Genomic DNA, 23,042 nt, shown 5'->3' on the forward strand with positions numbered 1-23,042 from the left:
CTTCTGATCACATGATCATCATCATGTACCTTCACTCTCTGTCTGTGTATCTCTTTACATGTAAATTGTTGCGAAGCGATGATGATATTTTCATACAATTGGATACATTAGCATAGCGCCTCGTCTCGTCTCTCCTCGCACCGGCACGCTGTGTGTGTGTGTGTGTGTGTGTGTCACCTCACTGAGCCCCCCGGGCCGACGTGTCGCAAAATCCCACGATTGGACCCCCGCGGTCCAGCTGTGGGTATAAAGTCCAGCGAGAGGGACAAATCGCTCAGTTCCCTCTTCGGTCCGCTTCTCAGGGGTGCCGCGCGCATCCCCCGAGACCAGACCCTTCATCTCGAGACCCTCATGATCATCTCGGACCTCCTCATCATCCCAGCTTGCTGGTAAGTGTGTTTCTCGTGCACTTTGGTTCCTCACAGCCGTTTTTTAAATCATCGTGTCTTCCTTTATTAATGAATTTATTTATTGTTTTTTTGCGGCGACTTAAGTTAATTTTTCGGCCAAAAAAAAGGACAGATCATCATGAGATGACTTATGGAGTGTGTGCGGCGCAGAGAGAGTGTGTGTGAAGGCGGGTGGAGAGTTTCGGTCACAGCCTGCGCAAACTGTCCAATCGCCACATTTCCTCGTAATAATAATAATAATAATAATAATAATAATAATAGCGGATCCCGCTCAGTCTCCGCAGTTTCTGGGTGGGTGTTCTGGTAGCCTTGAACAACTTGGTAACTTACCCTAAAATTGGCCCAGTGGAATAAGCCAGCAGTCAGTGTAAACGAGTTCATTACTGTAAAAATGAACAGTAAATTACCAGTGTAAGTCGCTGGAGAAAACTGAGATGAAGTGGAATAAATGTAAATATAAAAGCACAAGTCTTAGATGTTGGAATGGAGTTTCCTCTCGTGTCACACGAGTCCAGTCCACCGAGATACAGTTTATACCGTTAAGTGATTTTTTTTTACGTCACTCATCCTCAGAGCTGTGACAAGTCAAGTGTGTGTGTGAGAGAGAGAGAGAGAGAGAGAGAGAGAGAGAGAGAGAGAGAGAGAGCAGTTTTTAAAATTATTTCAATTTTTAAAAGCACATTTAAATATTGCTGAGGCCAGTTCACTGTCGTCTCGAACCCGACACGCTTTGCCTCACTGTTTGTGTCCCTCGACTCGACGCCCATCCTGCGCTGCGCATCACTGCGGTGCGGTTGCTCTCCTTTCTCCGATGTGCGGCTCCCGCGTTTTTCCCTCCGAAAGGCTTCAGTGGAGAAACAGCACAGAGAGCTGAGCCCGTAGAGGCCAGTTTACTACGGTAACACTACCATTTTACACCGTACTACTACAGTTAACAGTTTACTCCCTGTCATCCTTGGCCCGGATCCTCGTCGGGTTTCGACTGATGCTCTCTTCTCCAGGCGCTACGTACCGTAGATGTGCGCTGTGGCCCTCTCTCCGTGTTCTTCTCTAGCCGGGTTTATTGCTTTCAGTGCCACAGGATAATTTTGCCTTTGTCTCTGAAGTGATCATCTGTGTAAAAAGGACCTTTATTTCATGGACCTTCGCACACACTTGTCTCTTTCTGTACTTCTGTACTTTCTGCACTTGTATGGTGTTCCCGCCCGCGACTTTCTCCCGACGCTCGGCCGTCTCTTCTCGCAGCGCGGAAGACCGACCGACCGACCGACCGACCGACCGCGTGATGTTCGCACGACAGAGCGCCTGCGCTGGAGAGACACCTGCAGACGGGTCGTCGGCAAGGAGCTCCGGGGTGCCGGCGAGTGGCCCTCGGCGGGACTCGGGTTTCTCGGCGTACCGCGGCGGACCGCCACGGAGCCACGCGCAGGCCCCGCAGGGGCCTCTCGATTCCACGGTGGACGCGTGTCAGCACGTGGGTCCCGGCCCCACCGAAGAGGAAATCCTCAACGACACGTGCAACCTCTATGTTCTGCAGCTGCCGCAGGAGTACATGGACGAGCGGGTCGGCTTTGAGGAACACCTGCAAACGCTGAAGGAACAGCTGCGGCGTATGGAGCAGTGGGAGAAAAAGCAGCAACGTCCGTACCAGGTGCCAGAGCAGTTCTACCTCCGATACAACGTTCCGGAATTCCAAAATCAGCAGTTCCAGCGGGTGCAGGATAACAGGAGCCCCGCATCTCAGCACGAGCAACTTCCAGAAGCATCTGGGCAAAACACAAGTGCCAGGAAAGTCAAACGCTCGGGAGATGCATCCAGGGCTCCGCTCAAGAACCAGCACGGAAGGGATGTCCCGTACCAGGTTCCCGCATCTCCGTCGGGGAGAGGGGCTCCATGCGTGGTCCCCACGACTACGCCGGAGACGGCGGTCGCCTACCAGGTCCCCAAAACGCCACGGCGGGTGGCGCTCCGAAGCCAGGTCTCGAGCGCGACAAGTCCGCCGGGGATGGTTTTCCATGCGGTTTCCGTGACTCCGCTGGAAGATGAGCGGGACATGACCAACACCTCCTCAGAGAGCAGCTTCCTGGATTCTCATCTGGAGGAGATAGGTGCGGAATGGTAGAAGACTTGCGTGTGACGCTCTGCTGCGTTGCCTCAGGCCAAGCGTGCGTTCATTTAATGGCATCAGCAAAAGCGCTGTTTTTACCAGTACTGGGTTTAGGAGCCGATAAGGACCGAGCCGCCCTGGTTATGAGATGAAGATCTGGCAAGAAGTGGCATTTTCTGAAACTGTTTCGAAATACTTCCGCGAATAGAAAGGTGAACGGAGAAAAGCAGAAGCTCCATCAGCTGAGCAGGGCAACGGTCTCGCATGCCGCCGGATCGGTATTTAACAACTTTTTGTTAATCATCCCATTTTTCCATCTTGTTTTCTTTTTCTTGTTGTTAGCTGCAGCTTTGTGTATATGAATGAGTAGCTGCAGATGAAATAGCTTAACGTTTTGGCCCAGGCTGCGCTGGAGAACTGTTTTAATCGCTGCGCTCTGATTTGGGAGAACAATAAATCATATTGTAACTGAAACGACTCTGTTGTAGTTTGTATTTCATTTCTGACGGTATTAGGAACATGTGTGATGTGTGCGTGTGTGTGTGTTTGTGTGCGTGTGTGTGTGTGTGTGTGTGTGTGTGTGTGCGTGCGTGCAAGTACCCATCCGGCACTCAAAAAAGAGGCCACTGGAGGTCAGCACAGCGCTTGTGTTAAAAAAAGACCCCAGTAATGCAGAGTTGAGCCCCGCACTGCATATGCTGGTGTAAAACTGCACGGGGCCCTGGATCAGCGTGAATGTGAGTGTAAGAAGAGGCCGGGACGTCCGAGCGCGAGCGTGCGTATGCCAGCGTGCGTGGCTGCATTCCCTGCGTTTAGAGACGTGCGCAGGGTTCGCGTGGCTGCAGCGGCACCAGGGAGGAACAGAGAGGCAAGAAGAGACTTTGAAGCACTTCATTAATCCCTTTAAGATGCAAATGGAGTCGCAGTCAGAATTTCTCAGGCTTTCAAGTGGGATTTAATTAGAAACTGCTGCTTTTAATGAGCGAGTGGGCAGAGAGAGCCGGGGAGGAAGAGCAACAACATGAAGGGCCCGGTGTTGGGAAGCGTCCCGCCGTCCCTCCGTAGCCCCTCCCTCCGTAAGCCCTCCCACCGGCCTCTTGGAACAGGGATCTCTCGACAGGCTGGAACGGGACACTTTGAGCTCGATTCTCGTACTCACGGTGCCTTGTGAAAAATTCATGATAATTCATTTCTGAAGATAGAATCTCAGCTTCTCCACACGGAAAATCAAATACAAACTAGCATTTTAAGCATGTAATGATGCAATAAGAAACGTTTTTTATGGATCCCACAAGACTCCCTCCCTCTCGTCCTCTGAATCTGACCGCCGTGTGTTCCCCTGTGCTTCTCCGCGCTGCCTCTGTCTCTTTGTGGACATAAACACACATGGGGGAAGATGTGGCAGAAATAGAAGACACGGGTGAAGAATTAAGTGTCTCCTGGTCGTGTGTCTTCCGGTGGCTGGATCCCACTACCTACGGGACTTGGTCACTCCCTACAGCCCAGAAAGGGCGCCGTGGTCCTCCACCTCTGGCTCCTTGGTGGTCGAGCTCACAAGCGTACAGAATTGAAAGCCAATTGATTCTCAGTTTTGTGAGAACTCCCTGATGTGGTGGAATGAGCTCCTGTGTTCCTCGGAGCTGCTGAATCCCTCCCGCATTGAAGAAGGGTCTCGAACCCATCTCTTTGAGAGCCACTTGTCTCCTGATCTCCTGACAGCTCCATCGTTGAGCCCAACACCATCTGCTATGATTATCTACGTATTTGTTATTTCCCTGTCCCTTCTATAGGACCTGCTGGAGGGATGTGAACCAGCGACATGGTGGTGTCACACACACAAGCTGTGTGTCCATAGTCCTGTGTGTGTGTGTGTCTAAAGCTTTCTGTCTGTTGCTGATGCTCTTTTTACTCTGAGTTGTACGTCACATTGGAAAAGGCTGATAAAAGTGAATAAGGAGCGTCAGGAGGTGAACACGGTGAGCTGTGATGTGGACTGGTGTCGAAACCTAAAAAGAGACCTGGTGCCTCATGTTGTTTCAGGGCAGGAAAACCTCCTCCTGGGCTGCATTTGGATGTTATAAAGGGAGACAAGTTGATTGAGGTAAGGGCCCTGGGGTCATGGTTCAAAGACAGCGCTTTGAGGTTGTGGTTTTTTGGAGGCTTGCAGCGCGTTGCACCAGGTTGTGGGTCATATCCCCCAGGTGATGAGTGTGTGAACGCTCCCCTGTAGCTGGTCCGCCTTCCACTGACAGTCCTTTTGCAGAATGAGTGGCACTCGTAGCTTTTTGTCACCAGCCAGACATGTGAAGTCCAACAAAGGGCCTAATGAGGAGGCTGTTGTCATGGCAACACAAGACCATCACTGTGGCAGTATCAGGTGTCTTCTGTCTGTTTTAAGGTGTGTGACTGAGCATGTCCAAGCGCGTCCAGCGTCCTCATCACCGCTTACCGCATCTTCCTGCAGGGCACAAGCAAGGTGGCAGTGATGGGATCTGAGAAGAGAGTAAGTGGCCCGAGAACAGGTCCGCGCACATGTGCGTAACGTGCGTGTAACGTGTACGGCTGCGTAGAGCCGCTCAGCTCACCGTGGGCTGCAGGTGCAAACTGGAACACAACCCTTTGGAATTACATGGAATTCTTCTTCTTCTTCTTCTTCTTCTTCTTCTGAATGAATAAATGAACAAAGGCGACGTCTTCATCTAAGTCACGGTAATAAAGTGAGCGTTACAGTGGCCTCCAGAACTATCGGTACCTTGGTAAAGATGCAGGTAACGAAGAAGGAAAACATTTTTATCGCCTTTGTTGCTCATCTTTACCACGGTAACCGTGGAGGATGCCGTTCAGAGACGCTTGTTACGCTGCCGGATCTTTACCGAACAAACGCTTCGAACGATGAAGGTCAGCGATGGAAAAAGGGTGCGGAACCGTATATTTCGTAACGAGCGGAACCTCCTTCGTTGGCAAAACCCTCAACCAAACACTTTGTATCGCTGCAGCGCTTCACAGCGATTTGGGCTCATTCCTCTTGCCCTTGACACACACATGCAGACACACCCTGAGGGCGGCCACAGGCCTGTTGTGTGTAGTGGCGTAGTGAAATTCCCTCTCTCTCTCTCTCTCTCTCTCTCTCACACACACACACACACACACACACACACAGATAAACACAGACATAAAGAAAAACTGTCTTCTTCATTTTAATTGAACAAGGTGAGCAACTGAATTCTTTAAAAGAGAAAAACAACAAAACACTTCAGTATTTCAAAATTGTGTTACATGATATTTGCAATATAGGTTTTGTTCATAAAAGGAATCGATTTGCTCGACAGCTTGGGGAACGAGAGGAGAAAGACGATCCCTGCGCATCTCCGCGGAGCTCGTCGACAGCCGCTCCGCTCACCGTGGGCTGCAGGTGCAAACTGGGACACGGGACAAGGAGGATGCGGAGGACGAGCAGGACGAGGAGGACGCGGAGGAGCAGGAGGAGGATGGGGAGCAGGAGGTGCACCCGCTCTCAGCGAGGGACACCCAGCCTACGATGTCTTCGCCGGAGACGAGCGAAGTTCTTCAGCAACACAACGAACCCCGAACCGTCACGCGTCACTCCTCTTGGAAAGCAAAACGAAACGCGTTTTGCTAGAGTACATTTAAAAATACAGAACGTCCGTCAGTTCCTCGTCCTGCCGCCAATGGAGCCGCGGAGAACTTCCTGCACGGAAATGCAGAAACACACGCGACACACTGTCGTCCCACATTAATGAGCGGAGACGCACACACAGCGAGAGGCTCCGCTTTCCCGGCGATGCTGCTGAGGAGATGGTCGGACCCCGAGAGAAACGTGGGAAAGCGAAGGGACGCCGTGCTCCTCTCAGCTGGGCACCCACCCCTGGCTGCCTCGGTCCTGCAGGGGACACTGCTCCACCTGGGACACGGCGCAGTCATAGCTCACGTCTGCCCTGTGCAAGTCCACAAAGTCGCCGAGCAGAACAGAGTCCGCGCTGCAGTTCAGGCCGCCATGGTGCGGGTCCCGGTCGGGGCACAGGGGGCGGTTCGCGTAGTCCACGGTCGGGCCTTGGCATTGGTGGACGGGTCCGGTGCCGCACTGGTCAATCACGCCCCAGGGGTGTCCCCCGGGGAACAGCGGCGGTCTGGCTTGAGGCGCGGAGGCCAGGTGAGACGAGTCCTGCACGGCACCCAGCATGGCACCCAGCATGGCACCCGGGTCTGGGGGCGGGGCGGAAGGCGGGACCTCGCCGGGACGGCCGTAGACGTGTCGGACGCCGCGGACGCTGCGGACGCAGGACGGCAGAAGGCCACCGTGGAAGTGCGGAGACAGGGTCTGGGAGCAGGGCTCGTCGGGAGAGAGGCCGGGGCCGCGGCCGAGGGGGAGGGGGGCACGGCTCTGGCTCCGGTTCTGGCTCAGAGGCTGCAGGCTGCTGCAGACCGGCTCCGTCAGCGCCGGCCGCTCCCCCCCAAGGTTGTCGGCTCTGTAACGGGCCCTCCCCCTGCCCAGGAGCTCCTGCAAGGCGCCGGAAGTCGAACAGGGCCCTGCTGCGCCACGGAAGTCCGGGTGCCGGTTCTGCATGGGCGAGTGGTGCAGAACCCCCTCCAAGCGTGCCTGCCCGTAAACGGATCCGTAGTAGGACTCCTGGCCTTTGGATGCAGGCGCGGTAAAGGGGAAAGGGGGGTGTTCTGCCCGGGGGGGCTGGGTGAAGCCGTCCTCCACGCCGACACACGCCGCGAGGTCCGCCAGCTGCGGAAGCCCCTCCGAGGCCGGGGAGCGGGCATGGGCGGGGCTGGGGTAGAACGGGGGGGAGGCCGCGCAGGACCGGAGCCTCTCCACGGGTTCCTGCAGCTCCCGGTCGGGACGACCCGGAAGGGGGGCAGAGCAGCCCGTGGGGGGGTGGAGGCGCTCGATCCAGGAATCAAAGCCGACGCCCCTTCCCTCGGCGACTGTCCCCCCGGCGGGACTGCCGTGCTCCGGAGATCTCTGGGGTCCCGGTCCGGCTCCCCCTGCCCCGCTCGCCCCGGGGCCCCTACCCTTGGTCTTGGAGTAGGGAGCCCCACCCTGCGCGTCGAGCGCCCTGCGTCTGGGTGCCTTTCCCATCCTGCCACCCTCCGGGTTCAGCATCCACCAGGAGCTCTTGCCGGTGCCCTCGTTCTGGACGCGGACAAAGCGGTTGTGCAGGGACAGGTTGTGTCGGATCGAGTTCTGCGGGGGATGGGGGGGGGAGATCTGTTAGAAAGACAGCAACTCACCGGCGTCCTGCAGAGAGGAAAAGCACCACACCGCAGCGCCCCGGGTCCAAGGGAAGCTCGTCCGGACCGCGAGCGAGAGGCGGGACTCTGACGCGGACACGGGTCCACGGTCCGGATGCACCCTGATGACCCCTAAACTGTTTTTGCACCCCGACACTGTTTCTAACTCGCGTCAGTGTTGAGAGGGCGGGACGACAGCCCCACAGAGTAGATGCATCGCATCAAGCTGCACATCAACCTCGTCTTCGCTAAAGCCACACGCCCCGCGGAGAGCGTCCCCTCCCTGGGACGATGGCAGGTGACAGGTGACAGGCGACAGGTGCAGCTGAAACAAGCAGCCAGTGGGTAAGAAACAAAAGCGTCTCACAAACAGGACATTTGGGCACTGAGGAGTTGCAATAAAAACACAGTTAGTGCTGAAAAGGGACACAAAGCGGACACATAGTGGACACAAAGTGGACGCAAAATGGACACAAAGCGGACACGAACAGACGCACAGGAGGGGGCGCTGCCTCTGCTCCGTACTCGGCGGGCTGCTGCAGCCTAGGGGTCGCGTTCTAAGAGGAGATCGGAGCTCATAGCCCAAACGCTCCGTCACTCCGTCTCCACGGTAACGGAAAAGCTCGGCGAATATTGATTGTGCACGCGGTCGGTCAGTCCTGTCCTTTGACCCACTGACCTCCAGACTCCTGAGACAAGTTCAGACTGGGAGTCGAGCCGCTGAGAGGGTAATAAGAACTAAGAGTCCGGTCGGCGAAGCTTGGGCACACGGGGCGAGCGCCAGGGGCCCTGTGAACACTGAACGTTGAACACTGAACACGGTGAACACTGTGAACACTGAACCAGGACCCGGTCGAGTCGTGCAATCGATGACGGACAACAGCTCCTCCTGCTTGTCCTCACATCTCCTCACATGATCACCTTGTACAGCAGAGGCACTGCGTTCTGAGCGCGCTCCCTAGGCAGCGTCGCACTTCAAACATAGGTGGGGGTGGAAGCAAAAGTGGACCCCCCCCCCAGTAACTCCCAGTCACCACAGCAGAGTGTCCGTCACGCTGCCTCCGTCTCCATGACAACAAAGTGGCTCCGCCTCCCACACACCTGCACACAGGCATGGATTGAGGACAACGGTGGAACTGTAGGAGTGAAAACACACAGATCCATCCTTGTGACACAACATACAGTGTGTTTCTGTCACACACACACACTCCGTTGCCTGTGAGCCTGGCAAACCGGGCGATCTCGGTACCACAATGTCAAGGCATCGGTTGCTAAGGGAAGGGAGGGATTTTGTTGCCATGGCAGCAGGCCTGTTTCCTGACTCCCCATCATCCCCCATGAGACCTGACCGGAGCAGAAAGAGAGAGACAAAATAAGTGAGCGAGAGGCAGCAGACCGACAGTGTGCACAGTGTGGACAGTGTGGACAGCGTGGACATGCAGGCTAAAGATCCCCACAGCGTGTGCAGTCATATGTGGGGCAGCACCGCACCCCCCTCCCCCCACCAGTCCCCTGCAGATGAGCCCACAGCTAAGGCCACGGTCACGTGTCCTGGAATGAACCCCGTGGCTCGTCGGGAACGTGTGTTCCCTCGGGGAGGAGGAGCCGGCAGAGCCTTTGCACGAGGGCACCCCCCCTACCCCCCCCACCACGAAGCACCCAGGCTTTTTGGCCAAGAGGTTTCAAAGGACAAACTGGGCAAGGGCACCGCGCTCAAACCGGTGCGGGGGGATGTCATGGGTTTGGATTTGTCTCTTTCTTGCTGTGTTCTGCCTCTCTGTCCGTCCTGCTCCCTCGAGGGGGGGGCAGTGAGGTGAGTCTCACGAGGGCAGCGAGACAGAGAAGAACGGAGCGATGGAGGGAAACTTAATGGAGGAATCAGGGACAATTAAATATTCAAAACATCTCCTGGTGCAGAACACACACACGCACACACATACGTACACACACACACACACACACACACACACATTGGGGACAATGAAATATTTAACAGCCTAGCCTTCATGAGTTTCCTTGTGCGTCACTAATGGGGACGTCACACAGACATGGGTTTTGTCTCTCTCTCAGGCACACACACACACACTCACACGCACACACAATCAAGATCCTGAAAACACAAACAGGTGTTCCAGTTGATAACCAGGCCCTGTATCACCTCTCCATCTCCGTTCCCATGACAACAACGTTCACGTCAGCGGTCCGTTCTGCGCTCTCCTCTAGCTGTCGCCTCATTGGCCGCACGCGCAGCATCCCGAACCGCAGCCGCAGGCTCCGCCGAGGCACTGATGCAAGCTGCCATAAACCACGGTAATAAACCGCGCTGTTCATAAGACTTGCCCGCTCTTCCCTCGTTCATCGGGGCGAAGCCTCTACATTTAAAGAAATAAATAAAATAAATAAATAAAAAAAATTTTTTAAAGTTTGCCCAATCGGAGCCCGTTAGACGGAGAGAAAGCCGAACGACAGAAAATGACACGTGGCGTCTCTTCCCTCGTGTTCAACTACATGGTTTGCCGTGGCTTTCACAGCACAGCCGACACGGAGCCCTCGGAGCGCGCGAACCCGACACCGCGGAGTCCGGCACAGCTGCACGGTCCCTAGATCGCGTCCACGGAGACGCTCGCAGAGTCCCTCGACCTTCACCGGTCCCTGCGCCAAAAGATACCGGTGTACGGCTGGAGCGCAAAGCGAAGAGGGCCGCGAAGGTCAACAGACCTCTTTCTCCAGCGCCGCCTTGGGCTGCTTTTCGACCGTGACGCCAAACGCGGAACGTCCCCGAAACGACCCCTCCCTTTCCGCTCGGAGGAGCAACTCACCGCACCTGGAGAGGGCGGCTGAGGCTGCTGTCACACGGGACACTCGGAGGTGGGCTCTCAGCCCTTGGCTGCGGTTTTACACCGACGGAGTGCCAAGTCCTGCGAGTCCAGCAAATTTGGCCCCCGGGATGCGAGTGGGCGAAGGGGCCGCGCCCTGTCTCACCCTCGAACCCGCACGCAGCGCACACTGCCCGTACTGGCTGAGCAATGAGGCTCCACAAAAGCCTGTGGGAGCAGTGGGAAGGTCCACATGTCAGCCTCAGCGGCCTGGAATGACATTAGTCACGAGAGAGGAGTTTGGGCAAGACCTGAGGTCGGAGCCCGACATCCAGGGCTGTACTTTGGAGCTCCTTTTAAAAACGGACTTCATTCTCGAGGGACTCGCGGTCAGACGCCAAAACCTCGACCATTCCGGCGCGGACCTCCGCCGAAAGGCTGCTGCTCCTCAGGCTGAGAACCCGCCCTGCCCGTGGGGTTCGTTTTGGCGGCGCTTCTCTCGAGCCGCAGCTGCGAAAAGCAAGTTAGTCGCGAGAAGCGGAGAGGCTCGATCGGCCGTCCAGCCGCCCGGCCCCCTACCGGCCTTGCGCTTTCGGGCGCGGGACATACTCGGCGCCCGGCCGACCTGTGCGCCGCACAACGTGTCTTTCTCAGGAGCGCCGCTCGCACCTGCAGCGCTTTGTGCCGAGAGCGGCCGGGCACCGAACGTCTCGCGCACCAACTTCGTGTTCCGCTCGAGGAAGCGAGAGCAGCGACTCCCGAGGGTAACGACACAGGTACGGTCAGCGGAGGAGAGTCAGGACCTCGCCGACTGTTTATCACACTTACTCATGTCGCCGGAACCTTCCGCCAAAGCAGCTTACCGGGCTTTAGAGCCGTCTACGCGGCGGGGTACCTAACCCTAACCCTAACCCTCACTGGAGCAATTCAGCCCAAGTACCCTGCTCAAGGGTATCGGGGCACGAGTAGGATTCCAAGCCCCGGCCCCCGAGCGCTCGCCCCCAGGCTACCTCCCAAACACCCCTGCCACCCCCCTCCTCCTCCTGCTCACACCCTCCGAGCCCATGGGGGTAAAGTGTCCCGCGCTGGAGTAAAGTTCACGTGAGGTTGCAGGGAGCCGGCAGCTGTTACCTTCCAGCCCGCCGAGCTGTTGCTGTCCCCTTTGTCCCTAAAGTAGGGCACATATCGCACCATCCAGTCGTAGATCTGCGACAGGGTCAGCCTCCCCTCGGGGGTGCTCTCGATGGCGCGCGTGATGAGCTCCGCGTAAGACTGGCTCCCCCACGCGTTGCGGCGCGAGGACTTGGTGGCGCGGGCGCCGCCGGGCTCCGCCTTCGCGCCAGGTGCGGGGAACCTTTGCCCCCCCCCTCCTTCTCCTCCGAGGAAGCGGTCGGCGCGAGGTGGCGGCGGGGGGGTGCAGGTGCACGAGCCGAGCCCGCCGCCGCCGCCGCCGCCGTCGGGTCCAGAGCGACTCGCCCCCCCAATCGCGGACATCGCGCCTTCAGTCGGAACCGCCAGCGAAAGTGTTCGGCGCGAACGCGCATCCGATTCCGAGAGCGGCTGCACGAGCTTCTCCAGAACGCGCCCGGAGTCCAGAGTGAGAGTGTGTGAAGAGGAAGAGGAGGAGGAGGAGGAGGAGGAGGAGGATGGCGACCCCCGCACCCTCCCCCCCACCCTCAGTGTCGGCACCCCCGGCGCAGCATCACTTCATAAAGCGAGTCAAACGAAGTGCTTCAGGACTCGAACTGCCATCCTTCTGGTGTCCGCACGGAACCCGGCGCCGATCGGCCGTCAGCCGTCCGTCCCTCGGTGCGTCTCCTGTGCTTCTGCACGATCCAACTCATTGTGGGCAACAAGAGCTGAGCCTGTGGGACGGAGCGCCGGGAGACGACGAGTGCGCGGCGCCACCGTCTCTTTGTGTGTGACCGTGTGCGCGCGCGCGTGCGCGCGCTCCTTCCCTGAAAGCTCCGCGTCTGGAAATGTGGAGATGATGTGGAGCTGTGGAGCTGTGGAGCTGATGTGGAGCCATGGAGACCCCTCCCTGCTGATCGGTAACCGGCGACGGGCTCCCTTTGGACGCGGGGACCACGCCCACTCCCGCGCTGGACACGCCCACAGATCACGCCCCCCGCCGCCAACATTCCAACTGAACGCACTCCCGTCGTGATCACGCCCCTTCCCCAACACCCCCCCCCCTCGCCTCCCCGCACCCACCCCCCGCTGCGAAGACCATTACGCGCCTAAAAATGAGGTCGTATGAATAATTGATGAAGCGGCAAAACTGCAGACGGAACGAAGCCAAGAGTTCCTGGGCTCCTTCTTTTCTCCCCAGATGTTCCATAATTGATCAGTGTTAGGAGAACAGGAGAGATGAACTGACTTGTGGAAGGAAGGAAGGAAGGAAGGAAGGAAGGAAGGAAGGAAGAGGAGATGACCCTTGGAAGCGCCCTTGAGGGGAACTTGCCGAAATCCCTTCTTCTCTAACACAAAGAGCATGTGGAAGAAGATGTGAGAAGGTCCCTCATGACTCTTCCGGCCCACGAGCTGCTCCAGTGCAGCCAGATTCTCACGAGGAGCAAACATCTCACTCGTCGTGCCCGTTTCAGGTTTTGGGTGCACCAGGACACACTGGGGTCAGTCCCCACACACACCGAGAGCGTCTGACAATCAGGAGGAAGGTCAGGAGTGGCCTTCAACCCCATTCGGTCTGTGCGGAGGTTGCACAGGTTTTCTCTGCGTGCTCTGGTTTCTTACCACAGTCCAAAGACACATGTCTCAGGTGATCCTGAAGTGCCCACAGTGTGTGTGTGTGTGTGTGTGTTTGAGTGACAGTGTGTGTGGCTGTCCAGTGGAGTCCCGTGCCTCCAGGACAGGCGCTGGACTGCGAGGAGTGCTGGTCCATAGTGAGCGACAGGGTTGGGACTGAGGACATTCAGAGACCGAGTCTTTCGTAGCCAAAGCGCTGAAGAGCGTTCTTTCCCCAGCTGTGAGCGTGTCACACATGAGTGTGTCACACAACTGCGGCTCGAGAGACACAGACCGAGATGCCATTCGGCAGCAGAACCTCTCGTTGGACCCACACTCAGGCGTCCCTCTCTACTCTACAGACACACAGCTGCCTCCTCACTCGATGAAAGCTGAGAGCCTGTAGGACCCAAAACGGGTGCCCTTCGCCGTCCAGCTGTTAGCAGACGTGTGACTCTCGCGTTCCCCTGACGGCCGCAGCGGCGCCGGACGACGCCGGACCCCGTCAGCTCAGCGGAAAGTCCCCCAGAAGCGCCGCCTCCATGTACTGCCGACGACCGGTGCCTTCGGGGGGCGTCTCTCTCACGACGAAGCGAAGACTCTCGGCTGATGATGTGGGGTGGGTGTGGAGCGGGGGGCGGTCGGGTGATGCGCTCCACAGAAACAAACAGCGCGGTAACACAGAACACATGGGCCTGCGGTCTGGAGAGCAGAAGCTGAGGCGCTGCGGCACAGTTGTAAGAAGAGCGCGGTCAGGGTCGCGGCCCCGGGAACGAAAAGAGTGGGCGCTCGCTCGCCGCACGCACTGTTCTGCTGAGAGAAACACAGAACGGACAGGAAGTGTCGTCGGCGAAGGCCCTCGAAGTGCTGCGAAATAATAATAATAACAGCTATGAATTAATGCGAGATGGACACATTCCTGTGAAATATTTCGGGAAAGCCCAGACTCGAAGGCGGTTCCTTTGTAAATGCTAACTAAATAAAAGGTGTAAATAAAAATATTACCGTACTTTTACCGTCTACATGATGTGGGGGGTGGGGGGAGGGGCTCAGCTTTCCTGCCCTTTCGAAGCCCCTTAAACTGCCTTCTGAATCGTGGCTCTAAGGCCACAGACGGGACCAGACGTTACACGTGAGCTGCCGAGCGGCCGGAACTCGTCGCAACACACGGCTTCTGGATGTGAGCGGGACAGAGAAGGTCCCCGACCCAGATCGCACGGAGCGTCCCGGACGGCGAAGACCACACGTAGACACGGAGCCCCCTTCCGAAAATCCACAGGAACGTTGCGTGGTCCCACCCCCGCGATGCGGGAAAGAGCGCTTCCCGACGGCAGCGACGCCCACGGCGATGAGCACGTGCTCCTAGGCGCCAGTGGAAAGCAGAGGGCTCTGTGGCTCTTCGTAACAGGCGGACCCACAAAAGTGGGGGCCGAGGAGAGCATTGTGGTACCCCCCCCATCCCGCCCCCTCCTGGGTCACATGAGGTTGGTAACTGTGCCATGCGACACTTGTGGGAGGAAGGCAGCGTCTGCCCCACGGCCGCGTGAATGCCGAGACCCCCAGCGATGGGATGCCGATGAAACTTTTCAGCGGTGAGGGAACTTCCCTCCCATGATGCTCAGCACTGAGAGTTTGGGAGACTCACGCTCACGCCGGTCGGGGGACCAGGACTTGGCAGGTGTCCAGATGAGGAAGCACAAGGCAGAAGATGGTTTGCCAAAACGCGTTATTTCTATGGAAAACCCACAAAGGTTATCTTAGTAGCTCAAGAAGACAATTAAAGGACAACGTTGACAACATTGTGGCTGTTGCCATAGCTACCGAGACATAGAGACCAGGGCCCTCTAGTGGACAGACGTGCTGGACACTCGTTGTGTCCACAGCTTCTCCAGTTGATGGAAAATGCAATGTAACTCATGTTTGTGTTGACGTGCAGTAGAAACACACACACACGCGGCAGGGAACACCATGAAAAGAGGGAGATGAAAGCAGAGTCCAACATTTTGTCATCACTGTACCTGCTGCGGTGTTTCGCATGTTCTTCCTTCTTAATTTTATTGGAAATCTAGTTGAGATTCGTGACTTAACAGAGTTGTGTTGGGTTGAAATCTGCATTGGGACAAACTGTTACAACCATTTCTTCAGGGTGTAACAGGGTGTAAAGTCTGGGAGCGACAACTGGCTCAAGTCTGTCTTTCTCTCAGGACCTCGAACCCGCAACCTGGTCCTGCAGATACATCCGCAGGATCTGTCCTTACCTCACAACCGACTCTGCCCAACTCCTTGTCCAGGACATGGTGACGTCCCGTCTGGATACTGCAACGCTCTCCTGTGTGGCCTTCCTGTTACTGCCATCGAAGCTCTGTAGCTGATACAGAACAGCGCGGTACAAGTCGTGTTCGACTTGCCGAAGCGCTCCCACGTATCTCCTCATTTCTCTGCAGTGGCTTCCTATAGCTGCCCGCATCAAATTCAAGACCCTTGTTGTCGTCGTCTACAAAGACATCGCTAGAACTGCTCCCAGATATTTACAGGACTCGATCAACCAACCGCTACACCCCAACCGGACCCCTTCGCTCGTCTACTTCTGCTCGCTCGGTGGGCCCGCGCACGAAAAGTAAAGCACGGAGGTTGTCGGTTCCGGCTCCGTCGTGGTGGAACGACCTCCCCCTCTCACTCAGAACTGCTGACACTCTGTTCACATTTAAGGGTCTGAAAACCAACCTCTTCTAGACTCACTTTGCCCATGATCTCTTGAGGTCAGGTAAGGTGTAAATGTTCACGCACCATAACTTTAAGATCATGCCTGGATAAACCCTTACACAGCTACGCCTGTATTGTATGTAAATGTTAGTGTGCTTTTAAAAAAATTGTAGGAAGGTATCAGGATTAGTCTATCCTGAGTTTTTCCACACCACTCGTGTGATTAACATCGGTGCATAAAGTGGAAAGTAACAAACTAGGTTAACTTAAGAATCACATGTCTGTAGCTATGTCTCTCTTTCTCATAAAGTAATGCACAGATTGTATTTTCTATGAGATGTACGTCGCTTTGGAGAAAAGTAGCCGCTAAGCGAATAAATACAATGTTAACATAATAGGCTCTGAGGTGCCAGGTCCTGCATGTAAATATGTTAAGAATTTCTCTCCATGTGCATCTTTCAGTCCATACATGATAAAAATATACTTGTGTGCCACAAACACACACTGTTTATGTGAACACAGCATAATTAAAGGCAGATATTTTCTGATTTTGCACAGAATTTCAGTAACGATGGACACCAGCGTCATCTGGCAGGTGACACACGTGCAATAACTTCCCAACGGGAGTGAAACTCAATCCCAATTTAACACAAAGCACTCACTTCAAACGCAGAATGTGTGAATCTGTTTATTACAGAAGTATCCAAAGACACACACACAGGCTACAGGACCCATCGCCGTGAGTCTCGGCTCAAATTCCACCTGCGTTCGTTTCATAATATAAAAATATAAAAACAGACCCCTCTCCGCAGCGACGCAAGGGCCTGTCGGGACTGGTCTCTGCAGGATGGCACTGGACAGAACCGCAGCCGCCGTCACGGAGCCGAGAGCTGGACGCGCTGTGACGGGCACCGCCACGCGGACCGCATCCTGCTCGCCTTTATCCAAATCAGTCTTAGGGCACACGGCCACAGCTCAGCGGCCAGCTGTGAGAGACAGGGGCTCTGTGGGTTTGCCGTGAAAAAGAAGGAAATTAAGAGCAGCTCTGAGAACCCCACAGCTAGGCCACAGCTGGAATTGCTCTACGCAAAAATTGCTCCCATAAGAGGAGTCCCAACAGGTGAGCCACTGAGCATGCTCACAAAGACGACCCGTCTGTCCTATGGATGCGCTCAACACTGGTAGCTCTGGGCAGTCTGGTTGCCATGGAGAAGGATGTGATCTTGGAGTTTAATGTCAACAAATGAACAAACAAACAAACAAACAAACAAACATACAAAGAGAAAGACAAACAAAACCTCTTGTCCACAATGCACCTTTGCTCCCAGAGGACCACTGTACTGATTCTCACCCCAGACTCAGACACCCACCCGCCCACAAGTCTGCCCTCCAACCAGATGTCCAGCTCCGTCCCTGGCGCCGGGGGAGGGATTATATGAGCAGAGACGGGGTGGGCTTCTTCCCAGGCCATGCCTCCTTGGCATACTTCTTCTTGCGCGGCTCGTTGAGGGGCTCGGGGACATAAGGCCCGGGTGCAGGAGCAGGGTTGAGGGTGGGAGGGGGCTGGGCTGCGTTGTGGGTCAGGTCCACATCCGGAGCAGGGTTAGGAAAGGGCAGCGGCAGGCCCCCAATGATGGTGGTCCCAGTCTGGGCCCCGGTGGAGTGGGCACTCCCCTCGTGGCTGATAGGAGGCAGGTCCCCATACAGGCCCCCGCTGTGGGGTAAGTTCTGCATCCGCCGAGCCACCGCATCCTCCAGGCCCAGGCGTCCCTGTCCCTCGGCCTTCTTCCGCTGGGGGGGGATAGATGTGGACAGAGGATGGACTCAGAGTAGGAATTTTGCTACACAGAATCCTCATCCTCTGGCTGAGCAGAAGCCAAACACACATGTAAATAATCTTTACCTTCAAGGGAATCACTGCCGTCTGGACCATGTTTCTGAAACGCCCAACAGACGGATCCACGTCCTCTGTGAGACAAAGAGGTCAAATGTCAAAGGTCAGAACACAACCCAACATCCCAGGTTCCCCCTTTCACACACATATGTTCATTTGTCTGTTCTGAGCTTTATGCAGTTATTCGTGTGACGAACGTTGGAAAGAAAAACTAAGTTTACTTAATCACGTGTCTGCAGCTACGTCTCTTTCTCCTAATGAAATGAACACATAGTATTTTCTATGAGATGTTCATTGCTTTGGAGAAAAGCGTCTGCTAAATGAATACATGTAAATATACACAAAACCACATGCTTGTGGAGGTACAAAAGGACTCTGAATTAAAAAATAAAAGCATCTTGTTGTGAGCGTGTGTGTGTGTACCCGGGTTGATAATCTCCTCCTCCTCGCTGAATGTGACCCTGGAGCTCCGCCTCTTCCGCTTGGGCCTCTGGATGTCCAGGTTGCCCTCCTCAATGGTCAAGGTGGAGATGCGCTTGTTGTGGGCCGTGTTGAACTCTGTAAGATTCTGTCAGGTGGGCCACAGGTCACCATCAGGGCAGGTCTCAAACACAAGGAAGAAAATCCGTGCATGTACACACACTCACACACCTCCAGTTCGGTCTCCTCCTCCGGGAGACCCAGGAGCCCCCTGAGCTCCTCATCCTCTCCACCTTTGCTGTCCCCAGCGGTGTTGCTGGGCGGGGCCTGGGGCTTCTCGCGCAGGGTGTAGACCCTTGTGGATGCCCCAAATGACATGGTGGAGTCAATAGGCACCTGCTGGGGCTTGTGGGGCTCCAGGCGAATGCGGCCCAAGAAGGTACCATGAGCTGTGGGGAAGAGGCGACACGTCAGCACAAACGCACAAACGCACGCACGCATGCATGCACGCACGCACGCACACTCACTGCTGTTGAGGTCGATGAGGAAGACCCGCTTGAGGTGCCGGTGGTACACGAGCACGGCATGAACGCGGGAGCACGACTGATGGTCGATGGTGAAGTCACACAGATCTGGGTTCCGCCCAAACAGGTAGTACTTCTTCTCATCGATGATCAACTTCTACACCGGTGAATACACACACATATATGTGAAGACTCACAGGTGCAGCTCTAGCAGCATTACAGAACACCGCCATCACTCACTTGAGATGTTTTAGTTAACATCAGTGGGAGGGGGGTGTGTGTGACCCACAACCTGGTGCAACGTGCTGCAAGCCTCCAAAAAACCACAACCTCAAAGCGCTGTCTTTGAACCATGACCCCAGGGCCCTTACCTCAATCAACTTGTCTCCCTTTACGACATCCAAATGCAGCCCAGGAGGAGGTTTTCCTGCCCTGAAACAACATGAGGCACCAGGTCTCTTTTTAGGTTTCGACACCAGTCCACATCACAGCTCACCGTGTTCACGTCCTGACGCTCCTTATTCACTTTTATCAGCCTTTTCCAATGTGACGTACAACTCAGAGTAAAAAGAGCATCAGCAACAGACAGAAAGCTTTAGACACACACACACACAGGACTATGGACACACAGCTTGTGTGTGTGACACCACCATGTCGCTGGTTCACATCCCTCCAGTAGGTCCTATAGAAGGGACAAGGAAATAACAAATACATAGATGATCATAGCAGATAAGGGCTCATTGATGGAGCTGTCAGGAGACCAGGAGGCAAGTGGCTCTCAAAGAGATGGGATTGAGACCCTTCTTCAATGTGGGAGGGATTCAGCAGCTCCGAGGGACGCAGGAGGTCATTCCACCACAAGTTCAAATTGTTTGTATTGTCATTCCTCTATATAGCTTGTACACAGTGGAACAAAATGATGCTTCAACCACAGCGGTGGTGATCCAGGTTCAAAATTCAGAAACATTAATTACACATGACTAGTTTACAAGGAAACGCCCGGGGGGGGGCTTATTTACATTAAATACAGATTTGTAGACCTTTTTTCATTCGTTTCATTGCCATGTGAGCAAACGGAGAGGTGGAAACACAGTTGTGCAGGAGAGGGTGCAAACTGCTGCCTGCCCCCCCACCGCGGACCGAACCAAGGGGGTGCACTGCGCGCGCGCGCTCTCGTTTTCAGTCCGTTTTCTTTATTTACTGATATCGAAAGAAAGGAAGGAAGGAAGGAAGACAGAGAGCGAGCAGAAGACGCACAGGAACAAAATGGAAAGATGAGAGACACACAGCACAGCTACTAGTAGTAGTAGTATGACTATGTATGAGTGAATGCACGAGGGGATCTAGACGGTGCGACTCGTCGTCCTGACGAACGAGCCCAAACCGCCTCGTGCCGAGTCATTTCCGCCTCTAAGTCCCGCATCGAGCGGCTTCTCCGCTGCAACGAGGCGCCTTACCAAGAAGGACACTCGAAAACCGGTGCACTGGTACTGGGGTTCGCCGCCATCCTGCATCATCGTCCATTCGCAGGCGCGCGTTGCATTGTGGGAAGGCGACGGACTTCCTTTCCACAGTCTTGCCCGGCTTCCGTTCGCGGTGCACGCTGGGTAGGCGGAAGGAGTGGAGGGAAACGGCGCTGAAGTGGGGAAGGAGACGGAGCGCTAATGTGGCCGAAACACGCAGTAAAGTGGCGCTTTGCGCTCTAAGGAGGAGGCGACTGAGAGTTTCCTTCTGCGTTTCTTTTTCCTGAGCACTTACGAAACATTTGCCCCGACTGAAGCCAGGAAAACGGCCGCGTCCCGAGCTTCTCGCTCCCGCTGTGGGGACATTGGCTCGAGGTGACATGATCATGTCAAATGTGCGAAAATGTAACCTTCAGTTCACCTTGTTTTACCGAAGCTGCTCACCCTAGTTTAAAATGGCGAACGTGGCCATCCGTTACACCCCAAGCGGACCGCTTCGCTCTTCCACATCGACCCCTTGGTGGTTTTGCGTACTAAAGGTTCTGAGGTTCTGGGCTCTGTTGTGGTGGAACGACCTTCCCTCTCACTAAGAACTGCTGAATCCCTGTCCACACTTAAAAAGGGTCTTAAAACTCATCTCTTCCAGACTCACTTCACCCATCATCTCCTAAATTATGTAAGGTATAAATCAATAAATCTCTAAGGTCCGTCTCAGTCCTTCACAGAGCCGCTTCTGCAATGTGACGTAAATGTTTATGTATCGCCAAAAAAAGAGAGAAATACTAGGAAGGTGTGTGTGTGTGTGTGTACTAGGAAGGTGATCAGGAATCGGTGATAATCTGGCAAACGTTGTATTTTCTATGAGATGATGTCGCTTTGGAGAAAACGGAAGGAAGCATTTATATTCCCATTAAGCTCTTAAATTGCTATGAGGTTTTAGGTTTTTTCTAAATAAAATTTCACGCAATATCACTATAATAGATACACATTTTTCTCACGTGTGTGTGTGTGTGGGGGGGTCCGTGTTTCTGACGTCATCATGCAGTTTGGCGCGCTTTCCACTGAGGGTGGCGCGAGCCACGTTCAGATTTGAATGATTTTGAAAGAAATGACGGTCTATACGTTCAAAACACGTTCAAAACGCGTCAATTCACGAATGTTTATTGTGGGAGGTGTGTGTGCGAACTGGTGGAGTGCTTCTTTCCGTCTCTGAGCACTTATAAGAAGATCTCGGCCCTTAGTTGCTCTCCAGGCCCATTTGGTTGTACACAGAACAAAAAGGATTTGAGACTCAAGTGAAAACAGCAGTAAATCGATTTGTTTCAAGGCGGAAATTGACTACAAATGTACGTATTTACACTCCTGAAAATGAATCCCAAAATGCGATTAAAAACCTGGCTGTTGGATGTTTCAGAAGGTCCTTTTTTGGCTTCAGGAAAAAACCTCAAATTTGAAATCACAGAAATACAAGTGATTTCCTTTTTCCAAATTGCATCTTTTGCTTGCCTAATTCAGGGGCATTGACTGGAATAATTGAAAATAAAAATGTGACATAACAAAATTCTGTTCCCTTTTCCATTTTTGTAGCTGGAGGCCTCTTAGCACAGCAGCACAGACAGAGCGCTAAAGGTAGTGTACAGCAACGATACAACAGTTTTAAGTCCTGTTTGCTCAAAAATTGACCTGTAAAGTTACCTTTCAGGATGTCCATTCAATTTATAACAATGTAGCACTACAGCTATGCAGTACATATATATATATACACACACACACACATTCAGAGAAAATCCTTTTTCAGAGAAAAGCTCTTTTTGCTCCCAGACATCATATTACACTTTCTGATTCACCCATATTTGCACAGGTATACAGTAAAATAATGGAAAACAAATTAAAAATGTATTATTTCAAAACAATATTGATTGAACAATGAGTGGCACAGTGAGTAGCGCTGCTGCCTCACAGTGCCTGGGTGGTGCGAGGGAACATGGGTTTAATCCCCGCTCAGTCTGTGTGGAGTTTGCATGTTCTCCCTGTGTCTGCATGGGTTTCCTCCGGGTGCTCTGGTTTCCTCCCACAGTCCAAGGACGTGCTGTTCAGGTTCTCCCATAGTGTGTGAGTGACACAGAGAGAGTGTGTTTCACTGATGTTTAGATGAGTGACCCATTGTAAGTAGTGTATCTAGCAGTATAAGCCACCTTGGCGAATAAGGTGTGTGGGCTGAAAACACAACATGGAGTTTGTTGAAGTGGCTTTGGAGAAAAGTGTCTGCTAAGTGAATAAATGTAAATGAAAATGTTAATTTAAGCTTCTGATTTTCACAATAATGAAAATCAGTAACTTAATATATTTTATCAGTACTGGGGGGGTTTGTAGCAGAGGTTTATTGGTGTACAACAGTTCTTTCAGTTCTGTCTTGTACTTCCAATTTACATTTATTCATTTAGCAGACACTTTTGTCCAGAGCGACGTACATCTCAGCAAAAGTACAATTTATGCATTACATTAAGAGAAGGAGACATAGCTGCAGACATGAAAGTCTCAAGCAAACCTAGTTTGTTCTCTACCACTTGCTGCACCGAGGTTAATCGTTCAAGTAGGTGCATAAGACACAGGGTAGACAAACCCCAATACCCACACCAATTTTTTTTTTAATTTTTTTTTTTATTAAATATTATAAGATACACAAATGAGCAGTACAATA

At 54.0% G+C, this 23,042-nt stretch overlaps 2 protein-coding genes across 3 annotated transcripts; both read right to left on the bottom strand.

Annotated features, from left to right (window-relative positions):
- Positions 1-5,854: 5,854 nt before the first annotated feature.
- LOC114909396 (forkhead box protein O6-like) lies at positions 5,855-12,230 on the bottom strand. Its single transcript, XM_029248358.1, has 2 exons — positions 11,724-12,230; positions 5,855-7,729 (listed from the first exon to the last, which is right to left on the bottom strand). Exons 1-2 carry the CDS (start codon positions 12,084-12,086, stop codon positions 6,386-6,388), a joined length of 1,707 nt encoding a protein of 568 aa, XP_029104191.1. The 5' UTR covers positions 12,087-12,230; the 3' UTR covers positions 5,855-6,385.
- Positions 12,231-16,722: 4,492 nt separating this feature from the next.
- ppp1r8a (protein phosphatase 1, regulatory subunit 8a) lies at positions 16,723-20,482 on the bottom strand. 2 transcript variants are annotated; one of them, XM_018747836.2, is made up of 7 exons: positions 20,336-20,482; positions 19,250-19,310; positions 18,882-19,035; positions 18,586-18,803; positions 18,358-18,502; positions 17,944-18,008; positions 16,723-17,831 (listed from the first exon to the last, which is right to left on the bottom strand). In XM_018747836.2, exons 1-7 carry the CDS (start codon positions 20,383-20,385, stop codon positions 17,472-17,474), a joined length of 1,053 nt encoding a protein of 350 aa, XP_018603352.2. In that variant the 5' UTR covers positions 20,386-20,482; the 3' UTR covers positions 16,723-17,471. The 2 variants fall into 2 exon arrangements, with proteins under 2 accessions (XP_018603352.2, XP_029103987.1); XM_029248154.1 differs by having other exon boundaries at positions 18,586-19,035; positions 20,336-20,413.
- Positions 20,483-23,042: the final 2,560 nt, after the last annotated feature.

This window comes from Scleropages formosus, chromosome 23 (genome assembly GCF_900964775.1).
Source record: "Scleropages formosus chromosome 23, fSclFor1.1, whole genome shotgun sequence".
NCBI lineage: Eukaryota > Metazoa > Chordata > Actinopteri > Osteoglossiformes > Osteoglossidae > Scleropages > Scleropages formosus.